The sequence below is a fragment of the Ranitomeya imitator genome, chromosome 3, assembly GCF_032444005.1.
Source record: "Ranitomeya imitator isolate aRanImi1 chromosome 3, aRanImi1.pri, whole genome shotgun sequence".
Taxonomy (NCBI): domain Eukaryota; kingdom Metazoa; phylum Chordata; class Amphibia; order Anura; family Dendrobatidae; genus Ranitomeya; species Ranitomeya imitator.
Window position 1 is genome coordinate 301,657,270 of NC_091284.1, and position 26,774 is coordinate 301,684,043.

A 26,774-nucleotide genomic window follows, 5' to 3' on the forward strand; every position below is an offset into this window, starting at 1 on the left:
GCAGTTGCCCTGATGGTGGCCCTGACTGCATTTGTAGAACATGACACCATACGGGTTCCTGGTCACTTCACATTTGATTCTTCTCACATCTTTGGCAGGTAATGTGCCTCTTTTTTTCTCAACACATCATGTGAGGCCCTGTTTACTATTTGCAACGACATTGTTTATAGTCCTATGATAAAACCCCAATATCTTGGCAATTTCAAGAGTGCTGAATCCCTCTGTAAGACGTTTAACATTTTTTTACTTTTCAGAGTCAGCCAAATTTCTTATTTTTGTCCATTTTGCCTGAGGGTAACAAGCTGTCTAATAATTATGCACACCTTGCTAATTACACAAATGCACATCACCTGATATTCTTCAATCCAATAGCATTCAGGTTTATACAGGTGGGAGTTGGAAAATATGCAAAAAATTAATATGATCAAAATACTGTGTTGCCTAATAACGTAATTGTGCATACAGATTAGGGGTGACAGAAGTTAAAAAGTGGGTTTTTTTTTGTACTGTGGCCTACAGTACCATTTGGACCAGATTGGACACTCCAGTTTATGTAGTTTCCTTGTTCTTATTGGAATATGCTTTGGTGGCAGAATTATCTCCCGGCACCATCTACCCCAGAGCCTGGAAGAGATCACTTATATAAAGTGATAAAAGATGATGTATCAACAAACAAAGCTGATATGAGACATACAGGTAGGACTTTTCTCAGCAGTCTTTAACCTGTATGCCCAGATTAATTTTTTCAGATACGTCAAATGTGGTGACAGATTCCTTGTAAATGAATAGGACAGATGTTTGACAAGTAAGCAAGCTGACAGATATCTGGCCATCTTCCATGCTGAAATAAGCAGGGTCGGATTACCCTATTGTAGAAGCATTTCAGCCACCCATAATTCTACAATTATATTTCTGTCTGTTAAGTGTGTGTGCTTCCTGTAATATTAAACTTTTGGCTACTTTGCCGATCAACCATTTTTCTGGATGCTTTGATTGCTTAGTTAGGCTAAGTTCACATTCGCGTATATGTGCGCAGTGTATCATCTGCATGCACAAACGCATGCCAAAATGTGAATGCACGTGCATGCATTTGTATGCGTTTTTGCCTGCGTTTACATTGTTTATGCTCATGCATTCGATATTTCCAGGAGGGCGTGTCTCAATGGGTGTGTCTCAAAACAGTTCCTGGACATGCGCAGTCCGAAGTACGCAAGCGCATCGAGTGCATGTGTATGCGTGTCCTTGCATACGCATGTGTTCCCATAGAGAGTACTGCATTTTTTTATGCACTCATCCACATGCGCATGCCTGCGCATATTTGACGGATCTTTGACGCCTCCAAAAATGCAAGATGTTGCTTTCACCGCACCCGCCGCACACCGTGAAACGACGGATGGGTATGCAAAAGCATGCGAACGCAAGCAAACGCATGTCCATGCGTACACCATGTTAAATATATGTGCGCATGAAGCATGTGGATCTGTGCGGATCAAACGCTGCTCACAAAGATGCAAATGTGAAACCAGCCTTAATAGTGCTTAATTCTGCATGAATGATAGTTTGTAGAATTACTCCGTACACAAAAGAATGTTGTACTGATGATTCAATACACAATAAATAGTACGGTGACCATTATTATTATTATTATTATTTATTGTTATAGCGCCATTTGTTCCATGGCGCTTTACATGTGAGGAGGGGTATACATAATGAAAACAAGTACAATAATCTTAAACAATACAAGTCATAACTGGTACAGGAGGAATGAGGACCCTGCCCGCGAAGGCTCACAATCTACAAGGGATGGGTGAGAATACAGTAGGTGAGGGTAGAGATGGTCATGCAGCGGTTTGGTCGATCGGTGGTAACTGCAGGTTGTAGGCTTGTCTGAAGAGGTGGGTCTTCAGGTTCTTTTTGAAGGTTTCGATGGTAGGCGAGAGTCTGATGTGTTGTGGTAGAGGGTTCCAGAGTAGAGGTGATACGCGAGAGAAATCTTGTATACGATTGTGGGAAGAGGAGATAAGAGGGGAGTAGAGTAGGAGATCTTGTGAGGATCGGAGGTTGCGGGTAGGTAAGTACCGGGAGACGAGGTCACAGATGTATGGAGGAGACAGGTTGTGGATGGCTTTGTACGTCATGGTTAGGGTTTTGTAGTGGAGTCTCTGGGCAATGGGGAGCCAGTGAAGGGATTGACAGAGGGGAGAGGCCGGGGAATAGCGGGGGGACAGGTGGATTAGTCGGGCAGCAGAGTTTAGAATAGATTGGAGGGGTGCGAGAGTGTTAGAGGGGAGGCCACAGAGCAGGAGGTTGCAGTAGTCAAGGCGAGAGATGATGAGGGCATGGACTAGGGTTTTTGCAGATTCATGGTTGAGGAATGAACGGATTCGTGAAATATTTTTGAGTTGAAGTCGGCAGGAAGTGGAAAGGGCTTGGATATGTGGTTTGAAGGAGAGATCAGTGTCAAGGATTACCCCGAGGCAGCGAGCTTGTGGGACTGGGGAGAGTGGGCAGCCATTTACTGAAATGGATAGGTTCGTTGGGGGTTCGCGTGAGATGGGGGAAAGATGATGAATTCTGTTTTGTCCATGTTAAGTTTCAGAAATCTAGCGGAGAAGAAGGATGAAATAGTGGACAGACATTGAGGGATTCTGGTTAGAAGGGAGGCAATATCTGGTCCAGAGATGTAGATCTGTGTGTCGTCAGCATAGAGGTGATACTGAAAGCCATGAGATTCTATGAGCTGTCCCAGGCCAAAGGTGTAAATGGAGAAGAGCAAGGGCCCAAGGACTGAACCTTGTGGGACTCCGACAGATAGGGGGCGAGGTGAGGAGGTGGTGTGTGAGTGGGAGACGCTGAATGTCCGGTCTGTTAGGTATGATGAGATCCAGGATAGGGCCAAGTCTGCGATGCAAAGGGATGAGAGGGTTTGTAATAATAGGGAATGTTCCACTGTGTCAAAGGCAGCCGACAGGTCGAGGAGGAGGAGGACAGAGTAGTGTCGCTTGCTCTTGGCGGTTAAGAGGTCATTGGTGACTTTAGTTAGGGCAGTTTCAGTGGAATGGTGTGACCGGAAGCCAGATTGTAGGCGGTCAAAGAGGGAGCAAGAAGAGAGATGGGAGGACAGTTCAAGGTAGACGTGTTGTTCCAGTAGTTTTGAGGCATAGGGGAGAAGTGATATAGGGCGATAGCTAGATACAGAGGATGGGTCAAGAGAGGGCTTTTTGAGGATAGGTGTGATGGAGGCATGTTTAAAGCTTGAGGGGAAAACACCAGTTGTTAGTGATAGGTTGAAGAGATGGGTTAGGGTTGGGATGAAGACTGTGGTGAGGTTTGGGATGAGGTGGGATGGGAGTGGGTCAAGTGCACAGGTGGTGAGATGTGATCTTGAGAGTAGAGTGGAGAGTTGATCTTCTGTAATGGTGGAGAAGTTGGTTTTGGAGGTGGAGGGCTGGGAAGTCGGGAGGAAGGGCTCTGGGGGTTGTTGACCAAAACTGTCTCTAATGCTATCAATCTTCTGCTTGAAAAATGAGGCAAAGTCTTCAGCAGAGATAAGTGGGGAGGGAGGAGGTGCTGGGGGACGGAGGAGAGAATTGAAGGTGTTGAATAACTATTTAGGGTTGTGAGAAAGGGAGGATATGAGAGATGAGAAGTAGGTTTGTTTAGCTGTGGCGAGTGTGGTCTTGAAAGTAGTGAGGGACTGTTTGAATGCGATGAAGTGCTCGTTAGAGTGGGATCTTTTCCATCTGCGCTCAGCAGCCCTGGAAGCTCGCCTCAGTTCTTTGGTCAGGCTGGTGTGCCAGGGCTGTCTGTTGATTTTGCGAGCTTTGGTATGTGTAAGTGGGGCAGCAGATTCCAAAGCTACAGCTATTGTGGTGTTATATAGAGCAGCAGCGTCATCCGCATTGTGTATGGAACTTATGCTTGTGAGGGGGAGGAGGGATTCAGAGAATGAATGTAGGTCAAGATGTTTAAGATTTCTGCGAGGGTGTGAAAGTTTGTGGGGTGGGGATTGTAGACATGGAGTGGAGAGAGATGAGAATGTGAGAAAGTTGTGGTCAGAGAGTGGAAGAGGTGAGTTAGAGAGGTTAGATAGAGAGCAGAGGCGGGTGAAGATGAGGTCCAGTGTGTGACCGTCTTTGTGAGTGGCTGCAGAAGACCATTGAGTGAGGCCGAAGGAGGAAGTGAGAGATAGAAGTTTAGTGGCAGCTGAGAGGGAAGTGTCAATGGGTATGTTGAAGTCGCCCATGATAGTGGGGATGTCCGCAGAAAGGAAGTGAAGTAGCCAGGTGGTGAAGTGGTCAAAGAAGGGGGGGCGGTAAATGACAGCCAGTTGGAGGTTGGTGGGGGAATAGATGCGCATAGAGTGCACCTCAAAGGAAGGGAGGGTAACAGAGGGTGGCAGTGGGATTGGGGTGAAGGAGCAGTTATCTGACAGGAGAAAACCAACTCCTCCGCCATGTTTGCTGCTGGGGCGGGGTGTGTGGGAAAGGTGGAAGCCACCGTAAGAGAGTGCAGCAGGGGAGACTGAGTCAGAAGGGGTGAGCCAGGTTTCGGTGATGGCAAGGAAGGAAAGTTTGGTAGTAACAAAGAGATCATGGATGTAGGAGAGCTTGTTGCAGACAGAGCGGGCGTTCCACAGAGCTCCTGTTAGTGGGACTGGGGAGGCGGGGGCTGGGCAAATGGGTATAAGGTTAGAGAGGTTACGGAAGTTTGTGCTAGAGCGTGGATGGGAGGTAGAAATGATTGTGGGAATATGGTGAGGAGGACCAGGATTTGGAGAGATATCACCAGCAGTAAGAAGGAGCAGAGAAAGTGTTAGCAGGTGGGAGAAGGAGAGGGCATGAGGGGGCTGTCTGTGCTTGGAGACATAGGATTGTATGTTAAGGAACAGTTTGGAGGAGGAGGTGAGGTGAATGGGGAGGATTGAAGAGGAGATGAATAGTTCCTTACTTGGTGTAGGGATCAGGGGAGTTAGCAGAAAGTGAGGGATTATAGGGGTGAAAGTGACAACAAACAGAAACATTGTTTACAGTGACTGGCCAGTTACCTTCAAGGGAACCTGTCACCCTGAAAATCGCGGGTGAGGTAGGCCCACCGGCATCAGGGGCTTATCTGCAGCATTCTGTAATGCTGTAGATAAGCCCCCGATGTTACCTGAAAAAGGAGAAAAAGACGTTATATTATACTCACCCAGGGGCGGTCCCGCTGCTGGTCAGGTCGGATGGGTGTCTCCGGTCAGCCGCAACGCCTCCCATCTTCATTACAAGACGTCCTCTTCTGATCTTCAGCCACGGCTCCGGCACAGGCGTACTTTGCTCTGCCCTCTTGAGGGCAGAGGATAGTATTGCAGTGCGCAGGCGCCGGAAAGGTCAGAGGCCCTCAACGGGGCAGAGCAAAGTACGCCTGCGCCGGAGCCGTGGCTGAAGCTCAGAAGAGGACGTCTTGTAATGAAGATGGGAGGCGCCGCAGCGGACCAGAGACGCCCATCCGACCTGACCAGCAGCGGGACCGCCCCTGGGTGAGTATAATATAACGTCTTTTTCTCCTTTTTCATGTAACATCGGGGGCCTATCTACAGCATTTCAGAATGCTGCAGATAAGCCCCTGATGCCGGTGGGCTTACCTCACCCGCGATTTTCGGGGTGATAGGTTCCCTTTCAGTTCCCTTCAGGTTCAATTCAGGTTTTAATTCTACTGTAATCCACACTTCTAGGACACACTTCTAAGGGATCACACAGCAGACTTAAGTCATTGCAGACTTTTGCTATGCAATATATGGAAAACTAAGTGCGTTCAGGTGTGAAGCAGAGGGGAGAGATCTCTGCTCATCTTGGTCAGAGAATTAAGAGTGGACCAGATGCATACAATCAGGCCTGCGTAAACAAGGTCATAAATAACACAGGGTAAGCTGGGGTTAGCTGAAAAGCATACCATGAGAATGCTAGGAGCAGAGGAAAGTCTGTGTGGAAAGCTGGGTGATGTAATTATGTGCACTTCATAGACAGCAGCAGAGCTGGCTGGATAAACATACCTGTTGGAAGAATAGAGATGCTTGTTAGAGTGCGATGGTGGCAGGTAGCAGGGCACAGTCTGTATACATCTTTCAGGTTTTAATTCTACTGTAATCCACACTTTTAAGGACACACTTCTAAGGGATCACGCTGCAGACTGGAAATCTGCATTAAACATTATGAAATCTAAGCATAGAAGAGGTGGTTACCATGAAGTAATATGGGCTTACAGCTTCAGACACCATTAGCACATATTCACATAACAAGAATAGTTTTGCCTTTTTCCATTAATGTTCAGGTATATGGGAAGTATAATATGGAAAAAAGGCACATTAAAATGTTTTCTTACATTTGCCTGTTATTTCTTTAATTATTTTAGAATAACTTAATACATTCTTTGTTTTCAAGTATATTCTTAACTGGGCAGTACAGTGGCTCAGTGGATAGCACTGCAGCCTTGCAGCTCTGGGGGTCCTGGGTACAAATCCCACCAAGGACAACATCTGCAAGGAGTTTGTATGATCTCCCCGTTTTTGCGTGGGTTTCCTCCGGGGTCTCCGATTTCTTCCCACATTCCAAAGACATACTGATAGGGAATCTAGATTGTGAGCCACTTTGGGTACAGCGGTGATAATGTTTATAAAACGCTGCGGAATACGTTGGCGCTATATAAATAAAGAGAATATTATTATTAAATTAGCCTGAATAACTAGAATGTCATCTATTTATTTTCTTAGGGCAGAGCTGTGCCCATTGGAATCGTTATTCCCCAGCAATGAGCACTTGTGAACAGTGGACTAAAGATCTTGCAGAAGAAAGACAAGCTTATGAACATTTTAATATCAGCATGTTAGGAAAAATGCCTTCACCAAGAAATGAGAAGGGTACCATTTTGTTATGTTTTGTCATTTCATTCTTCTTAACATTCGTTCTCTTAGATCCCATTTTTGTCTACATACAGGCACCACGGCCGAACCTTCGCTCTACTTTCAGTCGGTTCTCATTAGAATTGATGATATGGATTTTCATCAGGTAAGAAAACAGAAGAAGGTAGTTATAAGAATTTGTATCTCATTAAATCATTCCACTCATAGTCTAATATAGGCTACGTGGGAGTAGTGTGTTAGTCTTCTATCACAAAACGCCAGAACCTACTTTTGGCTTGTTTCCCTAGGTTAGCCATCCATACGCCTCCATGTACCTGAGACATATACATCACAGTATATGAAGCTAATGTTTGACTTAATTCAGTAGGCATATACACTGGAATACATTTGCATTCTTTCAAGTGAGGTACACTTTGGAGGATCCTTCTGAAATATACCTTTGACCTGAGCGCCGACCTGATGTAAACAGATCCTTACTGTCCATTGTGCTTTATGAACACAGCATATATATTGTATATCTAAGAATAATAATTCTGCATCAATGTCCCATCTTGCTTGCCCAAAGATTTTATAACAATTGGTATCATTGTGGACTAGTGGGTTTGCTAGATCAACAGCAAGGGATTTTTTTTTTTCTCTTTTTTTATAGGTGTCCTCATCTGGACAGACTCCTCCAAAACCACCTCTTCTTTCATGCCATCATATTCCGAGTGCTGCTTCTGCTGTCCATCTTCAGTACATCGAGTATTACTGTTTTCCAGGAGAATGTCTTCCAGGTAATTTGCTAATAGTTAATGCAATGCATGGATTTTTTAGTTTCTGTTGTTTAATATTTATAGGTCTTTGTGGAGCTTCACTCCTTTTCTGATCTAAGTCATCCTCTTTTCTGCAGTGCCTCCTCCTGCTCTCTATATACAGCTCCATGGTTTGCTTCTATACCTTGCCACCCAATCAATTTTGTGGTTGAATGTCTTCATGGTAGATTTGTCTCATCACCTACAGCAAATAGCAGATGTGAGTTACATAGTCAATGAAGGAGCAAAAGACAATAGAAATGTGCGTCTAGATGGATTCAACCTTAAGGTGTGTCATGATATGGTGTTTGATGAGAGATGATTTTGTAGCCTTTTTTCTGCTCTTATTTATTTATTTCCTTCTCTATCTTTCCTTCTTACAGCTTGGTTTCCCTGTGACACATTCTGCCTACAGTCCACCTGACCGACCGTCTTCCATTTTGGCACATCTCTCCTCAGTTACCCTCACAAACACACGTCAGGCTCCAGGTTCAAATCTAGATCTTCTACAAAGCATCTTTCGATCCTTTGCAGCACATGAGGATTTTCATTGCCCTCCAGGGCCCCTTCATCCAGTATTTTTTTCCCATTTATATCCTTCTTCTGACCCTCCACCAGCACCTTTGTGGACCTTACACAGCCCTGGTTTGTCTATATATTTTGAGGGAGTGATTTCTAAACATGAAATACTTTTACATCATATGCCATTTACAGCGTTGGCTTGCCTTTTACTCCCTGAACTAGAGCTGCATGTCATGATCAATGTGGACGATATAATACGGCTGCAATTGAATCACTACCATTACCTAACCTTGTTACGTTTCCAGGAGCAGTTGCAGGCTTTATTGGAAGGCTTAAAGCAAACAGTAAATTCACAGTCAGACTTTTTAATACAGGCATCTTCTTGCTACTGTGTCAAAATATGCGTTGGCATGCAAATACCAGTTGTCGCAATTTCTCTTTTACTCCCTGCCTCAATCTCCCCTGTATCCCCCAAGCAACCAGTGGACTCTGAAAGGAGTAGCCTTGTAGGGTCTGAACTGGCAGATGGAGACATATCTGGTGAAAAGGATTCAGACAAGAGACACCTAAGAAACAAAAGGGGGATAGTAGATCTGTTTCTTGGTCCAGAGCTAGGAGAAGACCCTCAGGAGGTATTGAATGTGCAGAAAGAAAATGCTTCCCAACTCCATCAACAGAACAATAAAGATCTGACAAAGGACAGTCTGCCCAGGAATGTTCTAGCTAATGATGCTATGCAGACAAAGGAACTTTCTATAGACCTTTTTTTGGGGAAAGAGTTTGCACGTGATGCTTTGCTAAACACACTGGATCTGACTCGGGAGACTTTTAGCCTTGGGAAGGAACGAATGCAGCACTTTCTGAGTGATACAAAACATAAGTGTGTGATACTTAACCTAAATCTATTTCACTGGTTTTCATGTTTTTGGTATTTTTCTCAATTTGTTTTTTTACATTTCCCTAGTATCATCACATTGATTCCTTTTTCTGTTTTACTAACAGTAGTTTCCTTTTACTTTCTACTCTAATACTCTACTCCGTATTTACTATCTATAATCTTTTACTACCTTATTTTCACAATATATATTATCTATCTATTTTTGCAGAAATACTGATGTCCTACACAATCGGACATGCTCACCTCTTTCCCGTGCACAGTCTTTGGATACTGTGTCTATGGATGGTCTGGATATGTTGTCTCTGGACAGTGAAACTACTGAAAACTTCATATTGAAATTAGATGAAGGCAAGTTGTTAACTTGATTATTTATTTATTTTTTTTATTTTGTTTTCACTTGAGAGAAGCTCTGTTACAGCTGGGGATGATTGAGGTATTAAACCAAATAAGGCCGGTTTTATCATTTGCGTTTTGCTGATCTGCGGAGGGCTGCGGACTTCCTCCGTGAAGCCCCGCCCTCGGCCGCACCTCCGCCACTAGCTCCGCCTACTTCTGCATGTGGCCTGCATGCGGACTATGTACCTGTCTTTAACATTAGATACACAGGTCGTGCCGCTATATGCGGATGCTTCCGCATTTGTCGTTTTGACAATGCGGCGACCAGCGTAGGACCCTGCTTGTAGCAATTTTTTTTTCTCCGCATCATAGTTACATAGTTATTAAGGTTGAAGGAAGACTATAAGTCCATCTAGTTCAATCCATAGCCTAACCTAACATGCCCTAACATGTTGATCCAGAGGAAGGCAACAAAAACTCATGTGGCAAAGAGTAAGCTCCACATTGGGGAAAAAAATTCCTTCCCGACTCCACATACGGCAATCAGACTAGTTCCCTGGATCAACACTCTATCAAGGAATCTAGTGTATATATCCTGTAACATTATACTTTTCCAGAAAGGTATCCAGTCCCCTATTAAATTTAAGTAATGAATCACTCATTACAACATCATACGGCAGAGAGTTCCATAGTCTCACTGCTCTTACAGTAAAGAATCCGCGTCTGTTATTATGCTTAAACCTTTTTTCCTCCAAACGCAGAGGATGCCCCCTTGTCCCTGTTTCAGGTCTATGATTAAAAAGATCATCAGAAAGGTCTTTGTACTGTCCCCTCATATATTTATACATTAAAATAAGATCACCCCTTAGTCTTCGTTTTTCCAAACTAAATAGCCCCAAGTGTAATAACCTATCTTGGTACTGCAGACCCCCCAGTCCTCTAATAACCTTGGTCGCTCTTCTCTGCACCCGCTCTAGTTCAGCTATGTCTTTCTTATACACCGGAGACCAGAACTGTGCACAGTATTCTAAGTGTGATCGAACTAGTGACTTGTATAGAGGTAAAATTATGTTCTCCTCATGAGCATCTATGCCTTTTTTAATGCATCCCATTATTTTATTTGCCTTTGTAGCAGCTGCCTGACACTGGCCACTGAATATTAGTTTGTCATCCACCCAAACACCCAGGTCTTTTTCATTGACGGTTTTGCCCAGAGTTTTAGAATTAAGTACATAATTATACATCTTATTACTTCTACCTAAGTGCATGACCTTGCATTTATCCCCATTAAAGCTCATTTGCCATTTATCAGCCCAAGCTTCTAGTTTACATAAATCATCCTGTAATATAAAATTGTCCTCCTCTGTATTGATTACCCTGCAGAGTTTAGTGTCATCTGCAAATATTGAAATTCTACTCTGAATGCCCCCTACAAGGTCATTAATAAATAAGTTAAAAAGAAGAGGGCCCAATACTGACCCCTGTGGTACCCCACTGCTAACCATTAATAACCACCCTTTGTTTCCTATCCCTGAGCCAGCTCTCAACCCACTTGCACATATTTTCCCCTATCCCCATTATTCTCATTTTATGTATCAACCTTTTGTGTGGCACCGTCTCAAAAGCTTTTGAAAAGTCCATATACACTACATCCACTGGGTTCGATGGGTCCAATCTGGAACTTACCTCTTCATAGAAACTAATCAAATTAGTCTGACATGATCGGTCCCTAGTAAACCCGTGCTGATACTGGGTCATGAGGTTATTCCTCTTCAGATACTCCAGTATAGCATCCCTTAGAATTCCCTCCAGGATTTTACCCACAGTAGAGGATAAGCTTACTGGCGCTGGCCTATAATTTACGAGTTCAGTTTTTGTCCCCTTTTTGAATATTGGCACCACATTTGCTATACGCCAGTCCTGTGGTACAGACCCTGTTATTATGGAGTCTCTAAAGATTAAAAATAATGGTCTATCAATGACTGTACTTAATTCCTGCAGTACTCGAGGGTGTATCCCATCCGGGCCCGGAGATTTGTCAATTTTAGTGATTTTTAGACGCCGCCGCACTTCCTGCTGGGTTAAGCAGGTGACATTTGCATTCGCATTGTGTAAGGAAATGACAAAGTTAGAGGTAGGTGGAAGGTCCTTAAAGATGATTTCAGGGAATTAGGCTGCAAGCTGGAAGCAAGGACCTCCAACGTGGTATTTTCTGAAATACTGCCTGTACCACGTGCCACACCAGAAAGGCAACGGGAGATTAGGGAGGTTAATAAGTGGCTCAAGAATTGGTGTAGGAAGGATGGGTTTGGGTTCCTGCAGAACTGGGCCGACTTCTCAGTTGGCTACAGGTTCTACGCTAGGGACGGGCTGCATCTCAGTGGGGAGGGTGCAGCTGTGTTGGGGGACAAAATGGCTAGAAGGTTGGAGGAGTGTTTAAACTAGGGATTGGGGGGGAGGGTATTCATTTTATAGGAGGGGAAGATAGTGCAGATAGAGGCCTGGGCACAAATAAGGAAGATGGGGGTGGCGGTGGCATGGGGGAGGGTTTAGAACAGTTAACAATTTAAGAAAGAATAGTGGTACAGAGAGAAATATCAAGTGCATATATACTAATGCCAGAAGCCTTGCCAACAAAATGGACGAATTTTGAATTAATGTTGTTGAAGCATGATTATGACATGGTGGGGATATCTGAAATGTGGCTGGATGAGAGCGATGACTGGGCTGTTAACTTGCAGGGTTATAGTCTGTTCAGAAATGACCGAATGGATAGGCAAGGGGGAGGGGTGTGTCTATATGTAAAATCATCCTTAAAACCCATCCGGCGTGATAATATAGGTGAATCTAATGAAAATGTAGAGTCCCTGTGGATGGAGATATGGGGAGGGGGAAAAAATAATAAATTACTGATAGAGGTTTGTTATAAATCTCCAAAAATAATGGAAGCAACGGAGAATATCCTCGTAAAGCAAATGGATGAAGCTGTGACTCCAGGGGAAGTCATTATTATGGGGGACATCAACTACCCTGAAATAGATTGGGGAACTGAAACCTGCAGTTCCAGCAAAGCTAATCGGTTTTTGACAACTATGAGATACAATAACCTTTCACAACTGGTTCAGGACCCAACAAGAAGGGGGGCACTGCTAGACCTAATATTAACCAACAGGCCAGACCGCATAGCAAATATAAGGGTTGGGGGTCACTTGGGGAATAGTGATCACAAAATAATAAGTTTTCATGTATCCTTTAATAAGATGTATAGTAGAGGGGTTATCGGACACTAAACTTCAGGAGGGCAAATTTCCAACGGATGAGAGAGGATCTTGGTGCAATTAACTGGGACGATATCCTGAGACATAAAAATACACAAAAAAAATGGGAGACGTTTATTAGCATCCTGGATAGGACCTGTGCACAGTATATACCATATGGGAATAAACATACTAGAAATAGGAGGAAAACAATATGGCTAAATAGAGCTGTAAGGGGCGCAATAAGTGACAAAAAGAAAGCATTTAGAGAATTAAAGGAAGTAGGTAGTGATGAGGCATTAAATAAATACAGAAAGTTAAATAAAGTGTGTAAAAAGCAAATCAAGGCAGCAGAGATTGAGACAGAGAGACTCATTGCCAGAGAGAGTAAAAATAATCCCAAAATATTCTTTAACTACGTAAATAGTAAGAAACTAAAAAATGATAGTGTTGGCCCCCTTAAAAATAGTCTGGGAGAAATGGTGGATGAGGATGAGGAAAAAGCCAATATGCTAAATGACTTTTTTTCATCAGTATTTACACAAGAAAATCCCATGGCAGACAAAATGACTAGTGATAAAAATTCCCCATTAAATGTCACCTGCTTAACCCAGCAGGAAGTACTTCGGCGTCTAAATATCCCTAAAATTGACAAATTTCCGGGCCCGGATGGGATACACCCCCGAGTACTGCAGGAATTAAGTACAGTCATTGATAGACCATTATTTTTCATCTTTAAAGACTCCATAATAACAGGGTCTGTACCACAGGTCTGGCGTATAGCAAATGTGGTGCCAATATTCAAAAAGGGGACAAAAACTGAACTCAGTAATTATAGGCCAGTAAGCTTAACCTCTGCTGTGGGTAAAATCCTGGAGGGCATTCTAAGGGATGCTATACTGGAGTATCTGAAGAGGAATAACCTCATGACCCAGTATCATCACTGGTTTACTAGGGACCGTTCCTGTCAGACTAATTTGATCAGCTTCTATCAAGAGGTAAGTTCCGGACTGGACCAAGGGAACCAGTGGACGTAGTGTATATGGACTTTTCAAAAGCTTTTGATACGGTGCTACACAAAAGGTTGATACATAAAATGAGAATAATGGGGGTAGGGGAAAATACAGTTAGGTCCATATATATTTGGACAGAGACAACATTTTTCGAATTTTGGTTATAGACATTACCACAATGAATTTTAAACAAAACAATTCAGATGCAGTTGAAGTTCAGACTTTTAGCTTTCATTTGAGGGTATCCACATTAAAATTGGATGAAGGGTTTAGGAGTTTCAGCTCCTTAACATGTGCCACCCTGCTTTTAAAGGGACCAAAAGTAATTGGACAATTGACTCCAAGGCTATTTCATGTACAGGTGTGGGCAATCCCCTCGTTATGTCATTTTCAATTAAGCAGGTAAATGGCCTAGAGTTGATTTGAGGTGTGGTGCTTGCATTTGGAAGGTTTTGCTGTGAAGTAAACATGCGGTCAAAGAAGCTCTCCATGCAGGTGAAACAAGCCATCCTTAAGCTGCAAAAACAGAAAAACATCATCTGAGAAATTGCTACAATATTAGGAGTGGCAAAATCTACAGTTTGGTACATCCTGAGAAAGAAAGAAAGCACTGGTGAACTCATCAATGCAAAAAGACCTGGGCGCCCACGGAAGACAACAGTGGTGGATGATCGCAGAATAATCTCCATGGTGAAGAGAAACCCCTTCACAACAGCCAACCAAGTGAACAACACTCTCCAGGAGGTAGGCGTATCAATATCCAAATCTACCATAAAGAGCAGACTGCATGAAAGTAAATACAGAGGGTTCACTGCACGGTGCAAGCCACTCACAAGCATCAAGAATAAAAAGGCTAGACTGGACTTTGCTAAAAAACATCTAAAAAAGCCAGCACAGTTCTGGAAGAACATTCTTTGGACAGATGAAACCAAGATCAACCTCTACCAGAATGATGGAAAGAGAAAAGTATGGTGAAGGCGTGGTACAGCTCATGATCCAAAGCATACCACATCACCTGTAAAACACGGCGGAGGCAGTATGATGGCTTGGGCATGCATGGCTGCCAGTGGCACTGGGTCACTAGTGTTTATTGATGATGTGACACAGGACAGAAGCAGCCGAATGAATTCTGAGGTATTCAGAGCCATACTGTGTGCTCAGATCCAGCCAAATGCAGCCAAACTGATTGGTTGTCATCTCATACTACAGATGGACAATGACCCAAAACATAAAGTCAAAGCAACCCAGGAGTTTATTAAAGCAAAGAAGTGGAATATTCTTGAATGGCCAAGTCAGTCACCTGATCTCAACCCAATGGAGCATGCATTTCACTTATTAAAGACTAAACTTCAGACAGAAAGGCCCAGAAACAAATAGCAACTGAAAACCACTGCAGTGAAGGCCTGGCAGAGCATCAAAAAGGAGGAAACACAGCGTCTGGTGATGTCCATGAGTTCAAGACTTCAGGCAGTCATTGCCAACAAAGGGTTTTCAACCAAGTACTAAAAATGAACATTTTATTTAAAATTATTGAATCTGTCCAATTACTCTTGGTCCCTTTAAAAACAGGGTGGCACATGTTAAGGAGCTGAAACTCCTAAACCCTTCATCCAACTTTAATGTGGACATCCTCAAATGAAAGCTGAAAGTCTGAACCTCAACTGCAGCTGAATTGTTTTGTTTAAAATTCATTGTGGTAATGTCTATAACCAAAATTAGAAAAATGTTGTCTCTGTCCAAATACATATGGACCTAACTGTATGTGTCAGTGGGTTAAGAGCTGGCTCAGGGATAGGAAACAAAGGGTGGTTATTAATGGAGCACACTCGGACTAGATTGCGGTTAGCAGTGGGGTACCACAGGGGTCAGTATTGGGCCATCTTCTTTTTAACATATTTATTAATGACCTTGTAGGGGGCATTCAGAGCAGAATTTCAATATTTGCAGATGACACTAAACTCTGCAGGGTAATCAATACAGAGGAGGACAATTTTATATTACAGGATGATTTATGTAAACTAGAAGCTTGGGCTGATAAAAGGTAAATGAGCTTAAATGGGGATAAATGTAAGGTCATGCACTTGGGTAGAAGTAACAAGATGTATAACTATGTGCTTAATTCTAAATCTCTGGACAAAACCGTCAATGAAAAAGACCTGGGAGTATGGGTGGATGACAAACTCATGTTCAGTGGCCGGTATCAGGCAGCTGCTACAAAGGCAAATAAAATAATGGGATGCATTAAAAGAGGCATAGATGCTCATGAGGAGAACATAATTTTACCTCTATACAAGTCACTAGTTCGACCACTCTTAGAATACTGTGTACAATTCTGGTCTCCAGTGTATAAGAAAGACATAGCTGAACTAGAGCGGGTGCAGAGAAGAGCGACCAAGGTTCTTAGAGGACTGGGGGGTCTGCAATACCAAGATTGGTTATTACACTTGGGGCTATTTAGTTTGGAAAAACGAAGACTAATGGGATGTTAAGGCTAGCGGAACGCACCGAGTAAATAGAGATGTTTTAATTGATATTGGTGAAGAGCGACCAAGGTTATTAGAGGACTGGGGGGTCTGCAATACCAAGATAGGTTATTACACTTGGGGCTATTTAATTTGGAAAAACGAAGACTAATGTGATGTTAAGGCAAGCGGAACGCACTGAGTAAATAGAGATGTTTTTATTGATATTGGTGCGTTCGCAGCCCTGGGTCCACCGTGCAGGAGTACCTGCTGTTAGCAAACGGCGGTGCTATATGGCGGTATAGACTAACTCCGTTAATTCACCGAGTAGCCGTGAAAGAGAAGCACTGTCCCCTGTTAGACTCCACAGAGGCACAGGCTAACTGCCCAAACAGAGAGCAGTCAGTGGTCATGCATGTACACAAAACTCTTCGCCGGAGGAGCCAGCATTCTAGGGGCTTATTTCAGCCGGGTCCCTGAGTGCATTCAAACACAAACTCCTCGCCGGAGGTGCCAGCATTCTAGGGGCTTATTTCAGCCGGGTCTCTGAACACACTCTCACGTGACCACACTGGCGCAAAGCACATAACAAAAGACAATACTAGCACATGGCCGTGCGGCCATGAGAGCCTTAAATAGTTGCAGCATTGTTTAGGACCTTCAAAGAAGGACCAATGGACCTGTGCATTTGACCCCAGATCTCCACTGAGAGATCTTGCCCTGGGCATGCTCAGAGTGCAAAGAAGAACTTAGTCCTGGCACCTACAAGAAGGACCAATGACCTTAGCTGCAGTATCTGATCATGTGACCCTCGATCTCCACTGAGAGATCTTACTCTGGGCATGCTCAGAACGTGAAAAGCAGGACTTAGTCCCAGAAGCGTCTGCTCGCCGCTGCCCAGCACTGACTTCAATGGCAGAAGCAGGAAATGCAGCAGTTACTCTTAGCACAGAGTCAGACTGAGCGAGACGCTGGGATCGACTTCTCTGCTGAGCAGGCTCCACTGCGGCAGGAGAAGAATGGGAGACCGCAGCAGAGATGACCCGAGATTCCCCCTGTGCAGAGGCAGGAACCCGACCCCTCACAGGGGTGATCTTATTTTAATGTATAAATATATGAGGGGACAGTACAAAGACCTTTCTGATGATCTTTTTAATCATAGACCTAAGACAGGGACAAGGGGGCATCCTCTACGTCTGGAGGAAAGAAGGTTTAGGCATAATAACAGACGCGGGTTCTTTACTGTAAGAGCAGTGAGACTATGTAACTCTCTGCCGTATGATGTTGTAATGAGTGATTCATTACTTAAATTTAAGAGGGGATTGGATACCTGTCTTGAAAAGTATAATGTTGCAGGGTATATATACTAGATTCCTTGATAGGGCCTTGATCCAGGGAACTAGTCTGATTGCCGTATGTGGAGTTGGGAAGGAATTTTTTTCCCCAAAGTGGAGCTTACTATTTGCCACTTGGTTTTTTTTTGCCTTCCTCTGGATCAACATGTTAGGGCATGGGTTGAACTTGATGGACTTAACGTCTTCCTTCAACCTTAATAACTATGTATGTCTGCAAGAGGGAGAAGGGATTCAGACAGTGATTGTAGATCGAGGTTTTTAAGATTTCTGCGAGGGTGTGCGAGTTTGTGGACTGGGGATTGTGGACCTGGAGAGGAAAGAGAATGTAAGTAGGTCAGAAAGAGGAAGAGTCATGTGATGGCTTATTTTTTGCGGGACAAGCTGCCGTTTTCATTGGTACTATTTTCGAGCTCTTGACGTTGGCAAAATAAACAAAAACCAACAATGCAGAAATTGTTTTTTTGTTTTTATACCGTTCCGCATGTGGTAAAATTGATATGGCATCTTTATTCTTCGGGTAAGGCTGGAGTCGATTTTGTCTGCCGAGAATCGCAGAAATGTTCTCCGTATGGTGATCTGTATGTCATCCGTGTGCAATGCCAGAATGCATTTTTTTCTCAAAAATGTATCTGTGTGTCATCCGTATGTCATCCGTATGGTGAGATTTTCTCACACACTTGCAAAATGAGCAAATAATTCCTGAGCCAATTTTCTGTCACCTGCCCAATGCCTGAGAATTTCTCGCAAGTCACACTTGCATTGGCGTTTCTCAGCTGAGATACGCGGACAATCGCAGCATGCTGTAATTTCACTCGCATATGGACGAGAAAAAAACGGATGATGAGAGCTGCCTCATAGATTAACATTGGTCCAAGTGCTATGCGATATTTTATCGCTTAGCACTCGTCCGTATTACGTTGTAATGTGACTCCGGCCTAAGTACGATTACAGCGATACCACATTTACGGTATATAGTTTTTCTATGCTATGGCACTTTTACACAATAAAAACTATTTATAGAAAAAAAATAGTTATTTTTGCATCGCTTTATTTTGAGAGCTATAACTTTTTCATTTTTTGGCTGATGGATACCATTTTTATCTACATTCATTTCTTTGATTGCGTGTTATTCCACTTTTTGTTCAGTAGTATGATGATAAAGCATAGTTTTTTGCCTATTTTTTTACGGCGTTCACTAAAGGGGTTAGCTAGTGGGACAGCTTATAGGTTGAATCTCACAGAAAAAACAATAATCAAGGAGTTATTAATTTAACAGTCTCACAGAAAAAAAAACGCACAAAGTTATTGCGGGTCCGGATCATTGCCATGACGACATCCGAGTCACCAGGCACTAGCAACTTAGTTAGATCATATGCAGTGCATAATCTAACTAACTTGTGTCTGCAGCACTGACAGGTTATAAGGTATAGCAATGCTCCTGCGTTGCTATACCTTATAACCTCAATCAGACTGCGAAAAGTGAAAGTCCTGTATCGCCATGTCTGCAATGACCCAACATATAAGCTGTCTCACAGAAAAAAAACCCAAAATACTAAAAATCTCTTTATTAACCAATTAGTTTAAAAACATAGTGCATGCAAAACCATCACCAAATAATAGACACTTGAAAATGGAAAACGAACCTAGGGAGGTGCCTATCCCTAATAGCCTACCACTTGTCAGTACCCTACCTGCCAGCGGAGGTTGGCACCCTAAACCTGCGCAGTGGTGCCCCCGCTCACCGTCGACTGTCCCTCCTGATCTACTAAATATACTCCTGATGGACCTACTTTGGGAGGAGAAACGCATCGAGTTAGAGCCATGAGACTGACTGTTTTATGCGAGTTAGAGCTATGAGACTGACTGTTTTATGCCTATCTATTGTAATTAAAATATTTGTCAAATTGAGAGATTTGTCTCTTTTGGCAGACTGTGGGTCTTTGTGTTTAGAAGCCAGAGAAACAAGTGTGTTTGCTTCATGAGCCCATTGTTCAAAAAGTGTGTGAACCGGACATTATTTTGGGGATTATTTTTTGCTTAAGTATTTATGTGGGACTTGTGACTTATCCTATTATTATTGTGGGCATTGTGCAATACATGGTACATTATTGAGGCTGAATACCCATACTAAAATTCACAGGAAATATATTTTGGGATTCAGGGCAGCCCAAAATCGTGTTTTTTAGGACACAATATAGTAAATCGTTTGGATTATTATATCCTTTGCAAAATCCCCTGTGTTTTTTTTTTTTGTCCAAGTATCTATGTGGGACCTGTGGTTTATTCTATTAGGATTGTGCAATACATGCTACATAATTGAGGCTGAATACTCCGATTAAGATTCACAGGCAATATCTGTATATTGGGATTCAGGACAGCCCAAAATCGTGTTTTTTTGGCACACAAGATATTGAACCATTTGGATTATTATATCCTCTGCAAAACCTTTTTTTTTGTGTGTGTGTTTGGTTCACTACACTCTCACATTTTCAGTACCCTACGTCATCAAAGGTCCCGAATTTCCTGATAGGGCTATCACTGTTGGGACAGCCGTTGAGGAGTGGGGGCGCCATTGCGCAGGTCTAGGGTGCCAACCCCCGCTGACAGGTAGGGGGAGTGTGAGGGACAGTATCTATTTATAAACCCAAACCCTCTTCTCAAAACCACACACATACATTTTTCTTTTCCCTTCCTGAATAGGGTCTAATAGATCAGGAGGGACAGTCGACGGTGAGCGGGGGCGCCACTGCGCAGGTTTAGGGTGCCAACCTCCGCTGGCAGGTAGGGTACTGACAAGTGATAGGCTATTAGGGATAGGCACCTGTTGTGAATTCCGTTCTGGAGCTCCCTCCTGTGGTTACTAATGGTATTTGTGTGAGTTCTGCCCTTGGGCTCCCTCTGGTGGTTTCGAGTGGAACTGCTGCTCCTTTAGGTAGCTGTAGCAGCTGCCTTCACTAATCGCCTTGCCTGGGTTTGTTATTTAAACCTGCTCTGGGCTTTAGTCCATGCCTGCTGTCAATGTTCTTGGTTGGATTTGGTTCTCTCTTTGGAATTTTCATATGGCCAGTCCTTGTCTGCAAAAGATAAGTTTTTGCTAGTTTTTGTTTGTCCATTTGTTTGGACTCTATTGCTTTGCAAATATGTCTCTTTTTGTCCAGCTTGTCACTATGTCTTATTCAGGCTAGCTGGAAGCTCTGGGAAAGCAGATTTGCCCCTCCACACCGTGAGTCGGTGTGGAGTTCATTTTTGTAAACTCTGCTTGGATTTTGTAGTTTTTATACTGACCGCACAGTATCCTTTTCTCTCTGTCTATCTAGTTTAGTATTGGCCTCCTTCACTGAATTCTGATTTCATTTCTGTGTACGTCATTTCCCTCTCCATTCACAGTCAATATTTGTGGGGGGCTATCTTTCCTTTTGGGGGTTTTCTCTGAGGCAAGATAGCTTTCTATTTCCTTCTTTAGGGGTAGTTATTTCTTAGGCTGTGAAGAGGTGTCTAGGGAAAGTCAGGAACATCCCACTGCTATTTCTAGTGTTGTTGTTAGGATTAGGGACTGCGGTCAGTAGAGATACCACCTTCTCAGAGCTCGCTCCATGTTGCGTTTTAGCCACCAGGTCATATCAGTGTGGCCTCTTAACCACCAGGTCATAACAGTACAGCAGGCTGGACTTGAATTAAATGCATCTCAAAAGAAGGAAAAGAAAGTTCTGAACCATTTTTTTTCTGTGCTCTGTTCTGTCTTTTTTTTCCTCTTGATATCTGGGTGGTGCTGGATATATGCTCTGGTATGGAGGTTCAGAGTTTGTTTTCTCGTGTGGATCAACTTGCTGCAAGAGTCCAGAGTATCCAAGATTATATTGTTCTGACTCCGGCTCTAGAGCCTAGAATTCCTACTCCTGATTTGTTTTTTGGGGACAGATCCAAGTTTTTGAACTTTAAAAATAGCTGCAAATTGTTTTTTGCTTTGAAACCCCGTTCTTCTTGTGATCCCATTCAGCAAGTAAAAATCATCATATCCTTGCTGCGTGGTGATCCTCAAGACTGGGCTTTTGCTCTTGAAACAGGGGATCCGGCATTGTTGTGTGGATGCATTTTTTCAAGCGCTCGGATTGTTGTATGACAAATCTAACTCAGTAGAGCATGCTGAGAAAACACTGTTGGCCCTTTGTCAGGGTCAAGAAGCGGCACAGTTATACTGCCAGAAATTTAGAAAATGGTCTGTGCTCACTAAGTGGAATGAAGAGGCTCTGGCTGCTTTTTTCAGAAAAGGTCTTTCTGAAACCCTTAACCCCTTCATGACCCAGCCTATTTTGACCTTAAAGACCTTGCCGTTTTTTGCAATTCTGACCAGTGTCCCTTTATGAGGTAATAACTCAGGAACGCTTCAACGGATCCTAGCGGTTCTAAAATTGTTTTTTCGTGACATATTGGGCTTCATGTTAGTGGTAAATTTAGGTCAATAAATTCTGCGTTTATTTGTGATAAAAACGGAAATTTGGCGAAAATTTTGAAAATTTCGCAATTTTCACATTTTGAATTTTTATTCTGTTAAACCAGAGAGATATGTGACACAAAATAGTTAATAAATAACATTTCCCACATGTTTACTTTACATCAGCACAATTTTGGAAACAAATTTTTTTTTTGTTAGGAAGTTATAAGGGTTAAAATTTGACCAGCGATTTGTCATTTTTACAACGAAATTTACAAAACCATTTTTTTTAGGGACCACCTCACATTTGAAGTCAGTTTGAGGGGTCTATATGGCTGAAAATACCCAAAAGTGACACCATTCTAAAAACTGCACCCCTCAAGGTACTCAAAACCACATTCAAGAAGTTTATTAACCCTTCAGGTGCTTCACAGCAGCAGAAGCAACATGGAAGGAAAAAATGAACATTTAACTTTTTAGTCACAAAAATTATCTTTTAGCAACAATTTTTTTATTTTCCCAATGGTAAAAGGAGAAACTGAACCACGAAAGTTGTTGTCCAATTTGTCCTGAGTACGCTGATACCTCATATGTGGGGGTAAACCACTGTTTGGGCGCACGGCAGGGCTTGGAAGGGAAGGAGCGCCATTTGACTTTTTGAATCAAAAATTGGCTCCACTCTTTAGCGGACACCATGTCACGTTTGGAGAGCCCCCGTGTGCCTAAAAATTGGAGCTCCCCCACAAGTGACCCCATTTTGGAAACTAGACGCCCCAAGGAACTTATCTAGATGCATAGTGAGCACTTTGAACCCCCAGGTGCTTCACAAATTGATCCGTAAAAATGAAAAAGTACTTTTTTTTCACAAAAAAATGCTTTTAGCCTCAATTTTTTCATTTTCACATGGGCAACAGGATAAAATGGATCCTAAAATGTGTTGGGCAGTTTCTCCTGAGTACACCAATACCTCACATGTGGGGGTAAACCACTGTTTGGGCACATGGTAAGGCTCGGAAGGGAAGGAGCGCCATTTGACTTTTTGAATGAAAAATTATTTCCATCGTTAGCGGACACCATGTCGCGTTTGGATAGCTCCTGTGTGCCTAAACATTGGCGCTCCCCCACAAGTGACCCCATTTTGGAAACTAGACCCCCCAAGGAACTTATTTAGATGCCTAATGAGCACTTTAAACCCTCAGGTGCTTCACAAATTGATCTGTAAAAATGAAAGTACTTTTTTTTCACAAAAAAATTATTTTCGCCTCAATTTTTTCATTTTCACATGGGCAGTAGGATAAATTGGATCATAAAATTTGTTGGGCAATTTCTCCCGAGTACGTCGATACCTCATATGTGGGGGTAAACCACTGTTTGGGCACTCGGCAGGGCTCGGAAGGGAAGGCGCGCCATTTGACTTTTTGAATGGAAAATTAGCTCCAATTGTTAGCGGACACCATGTCGCGTTTGGAGAGCCCCTGTGTGCCTAAACATTGGAGCTCCCCCACAAGTGACCCCATTTTGGAAACTAGACCCCCCAAGGAACTTATCTAGATGCATATTGAGCACTTTAAACCCCCAGGTGCTTCACAGAAGTTTATAACGCAGAGCCATGAAAATAAAAAATAATTTTTCTTTCCTCAAAAATGATTTTTTAGCCTGGAATTTCCTATTTTGCCAAGGATAATAGGAGAAATTGGACCCCAAATATTGTTGTCCAGTTTGTCCTGAGTACGCTGATACCCCATATGTGGGGGTAAACCACTGTTTGGGCGCACGGCAGGGCTCGGAAGGGATGGCACGCCATTTGGCTTTTTAAATGGAAAATTAGCTCCAATCATTAGCGGACACCATGTCACGTTTGGAGAGCCCCTGTGTGCCTAAACATTGGAGATCCCCCAGAAATGACACCATTTTGGAAACTAGACCCCCAAAGGAACTAATCTAGATGTGTGGTGAGGACTTTGAACCCCCAAGTGCTTCACAGAAGTTTATAACGCAGAGCCATGAAAAGCCATGTTGTCCAGTTTCTCCTGAGTACGCTGATACCCCATATGTGGGGGTAAATCACTGTTTGGGCACATGCCAGGGCTCGGAAGTGAAGTAGTGACGTTTTGAAATGCAGACTTTGATGGAATGCTCTGTGGGCGTCACGTTGCGTTTGCAGAGCCCCTGATGTGGCTTAACAGTAGAAACCCCCCACAAGTGACCCCAGTTTGGAAACTAGACCCCCAAAGGAACTTATCTAGATGTGTGGTGAGCACTTTGAACCCCCAAGAGCTTCATAGAAGTTTATAATGCAGAGCCGTGAAAATAATAAATACGTTTTCTTTCCTCAAAAATAATTATTTAGCCCAGAATTTTTTATTTTCCCAAGGGTTGCAGAAGAAATTGGACCCCAAAAGTTGTTGTCCAGTTTCTCCTGAGTACGCTGATACCCCATATGTGGGGGTAAACCACTGTTTGGGCACATGCCGAGGCTCGGAAGTGAAGTAGTGACGTTTTGAAATGCAGACTTTGATGGAATGCTATGTGGGCGTCACGTTGCGTTTGCAGAGCCCCTGATGTGGCTTAACAGTAGAAACCCCCCACAAGTGACCCCATTTTGGATACTAGACCCCGAAAAGAACTTATCTAGATGTGTGGTGAGCACTTTGAACCCCCAAGCGCTTCATAGAAGTTTATAATGCAGAGCCGTGAAAATAATAAATACGTTTTCTTTCCTCAAAAATAATTATTTAGCCCAGAATTTTTTAATTTTCCCAAGGGTAACAGGAGAAATTTGACCCCAATATTTGTTGTCCAGTTTCTCCTGAGTACGGTGATACCCCATGTGTGGGGGTAAACCACTGTTTGGGCACACGTCGGGGCTCAGAAGGGAAGTAGTGACTTTTGAAATGCAGACTTTGATGGAATGGTCTGCGGGTGTCACGTTGCGTTTGCAGACCCCTGGTGTGCCTAAACAGTAGAAACCCCCACAAGTGACCCCATTTTAGAAACTAGACCCCCCAAGGAACTTATCTAGATATGTGGTGAGCACTTTGAACCCCCAAGTGCTTCACAGACGTTTACAACGCAGAGCCGTGAAAATAAAAAATCATTTTTCTTTCCTCAAAAATTATGTTTTAGCAAGCATTTTTTTAGATTCACAAGGGTAACAGGAGAAATTGGACCCCAGTAATTGTTGCGCAGTTTGTCCTGAGTATGCTGGTACCCCATATGTTGGGGTAAACCACTGTTTGGGCACACGTCAGGGCTCGGAAGTGAGGGAGCACCATTTGACTTTTTGAATACGAGATTGGCTGGAATCAATGGTGGCGCCATGTTGCGTTTGGAGACCCCTGATGTGCCTAAACAGTGGTAACCCCTCAATTCTAACTCCAACACTAACCCCCCCCCACTCCTAACCCTAATCCCAACTGTAGCCATAACCCTAATCACAACCCTAACCACAACCCTAATTCCAACCCTAACCCTAAGGCTATGTGCCCACGTTGCGGATTCGTGTGAGATATTTCCGCACCATTTTTGAAAAATCCGCGGGTAGAAGGCACTGCGTTTTACCTGCGGATTTTCCGCGGATTTCCAGTGTTTTTTGTGCAGATTTCACCTGCGGATTCCTATTGAGGAACAGGTGTAAAACGCTGCGGAATCCGCACAAAGAATTGACATGCTGCGGAAAATACAACGCAGCGTTTCCGGGCGGTATTTTCCGCACCATGGGCACAGCGGATTTGGTTTTTCATATGTTTACATGGTACTGTAAACCTGATGGAACACTGCTGCGAATCCGCAGCGGCCAATCCGCAGCCAAATCAGCACAGTGTGCACATAGCCTAATTCTAAAGGTATGTGCACACGCTGCGGAAAACGCTGCGGATCCGCAGCAGTTTCCCATGAGTTTACAGTTCAATGTAAACCTACGGGAAACAAAAATCGCTGTACACATGCTGCGGAAAAACTGCACGGAAACGCAGCGGTTTACATTCCGCAGCATGTCACTTCTTTGTGCGGATTCCGCAGCGGTTTTACAACTGCTCCAATAGAAAATCGCAGTTGTAAAACCGCAGTGAAATGCGCAGAAAAACCGCGGTAAATCCGCCATAAATCCGCAGCGGTTTAGCACTGCGGATTTATCAAATCCGCAGCGGAAAAATCCGCAGAGGACCAGAATACGTGTGCACATACCGAAACCCTAACCCTACCCCTAACCCTACCCCTAACCCTACCCCTAACCCTACCCCTAACCCTACCCCTAACCCTAACCCTAACCCTAACCCTATTCTAACATTAGTGGAAAAAAAAAATTTCTTTATTTTTTTATTGTCCCTACCTATGGGGGTGACAAAGGGGGGGGGGTCATTTATTATTTATTTTATTTTGATCACTGAGATATAATCTATCTCAGTGATCAAAATGCACTTTGGAACGAATCTGCCAGCTGGCAGATTCGGCGGGCGCACTGCGCATGCGCCCGCCATTTTGGAAGATGGCGGCGCCCAGGGAGAAGACGGACGGGACCCCGGCTGGATCGGTAAGTATGATGGGGTGGGGCGGGGACCACAGGGGGGGGGGGATCGGAGCACGGGGGGGTGGGAATCGGAGCGCGAGAGGGGTGGAACGGAGCACGGGGGGCGTGGAACGGAGCACGGGGGGGTGGAACGGAGCACCGGGGGGTGTGGATCGGAGTGCAGGGGGGGTGATTGGAGCACGGGGGGGTGATTGGAGCACGGGGGGAGCGGACAAGAGCACGGGGGGGAGCGGAGCACTGGACGGAGGGGAGCCGGAGCAGTGTACCGGCCAGATCGGG

The 26,774-nt window shown here is 43.7% G+C and overlaps 1 protein-coding gene across 3 annotated transcripts in view; it reads left to right on the forward strand.

Annotated features, from left to right (window-relative positions):
• The window catches only part of BLTP3A (bridge-like lipid transfer protein family member 3A), a 1,189,163-nt gene that overhangs the window by 432,228 nt on the left and 730,161 nt on the right, over nt 1-26,774 (forward strand). For all 3 annotated transcript variants that reach the window (XM_069756570.1, XM_069756572.1, XM_069756571.1), the window contains 6 exons: nt 6,749-6,895; nt 6,973-7,043; nt 7,548-7,674; nt 7,791-7,981; nt 8,076-9,094; nt 9,321-9,460. In XM_069756570.1, the coding sequence (XP_069612671.1) occupies nt 6,749-6,895; nt 6,973-7,043; nt 7,548-7,674; nt 7,791-7,981; nt 8,076-9,094; nt 9,321-9,460 (1,695 nt within the window). The remainder of the gene's footprint in view (nt 1-6,748; nt 6,896-6,972; nt 7,044-7,547; nt 7,675-7,790; nt 7,982-8,075; nt 9,095-9,320; nt 9,461-26,774) is intronic.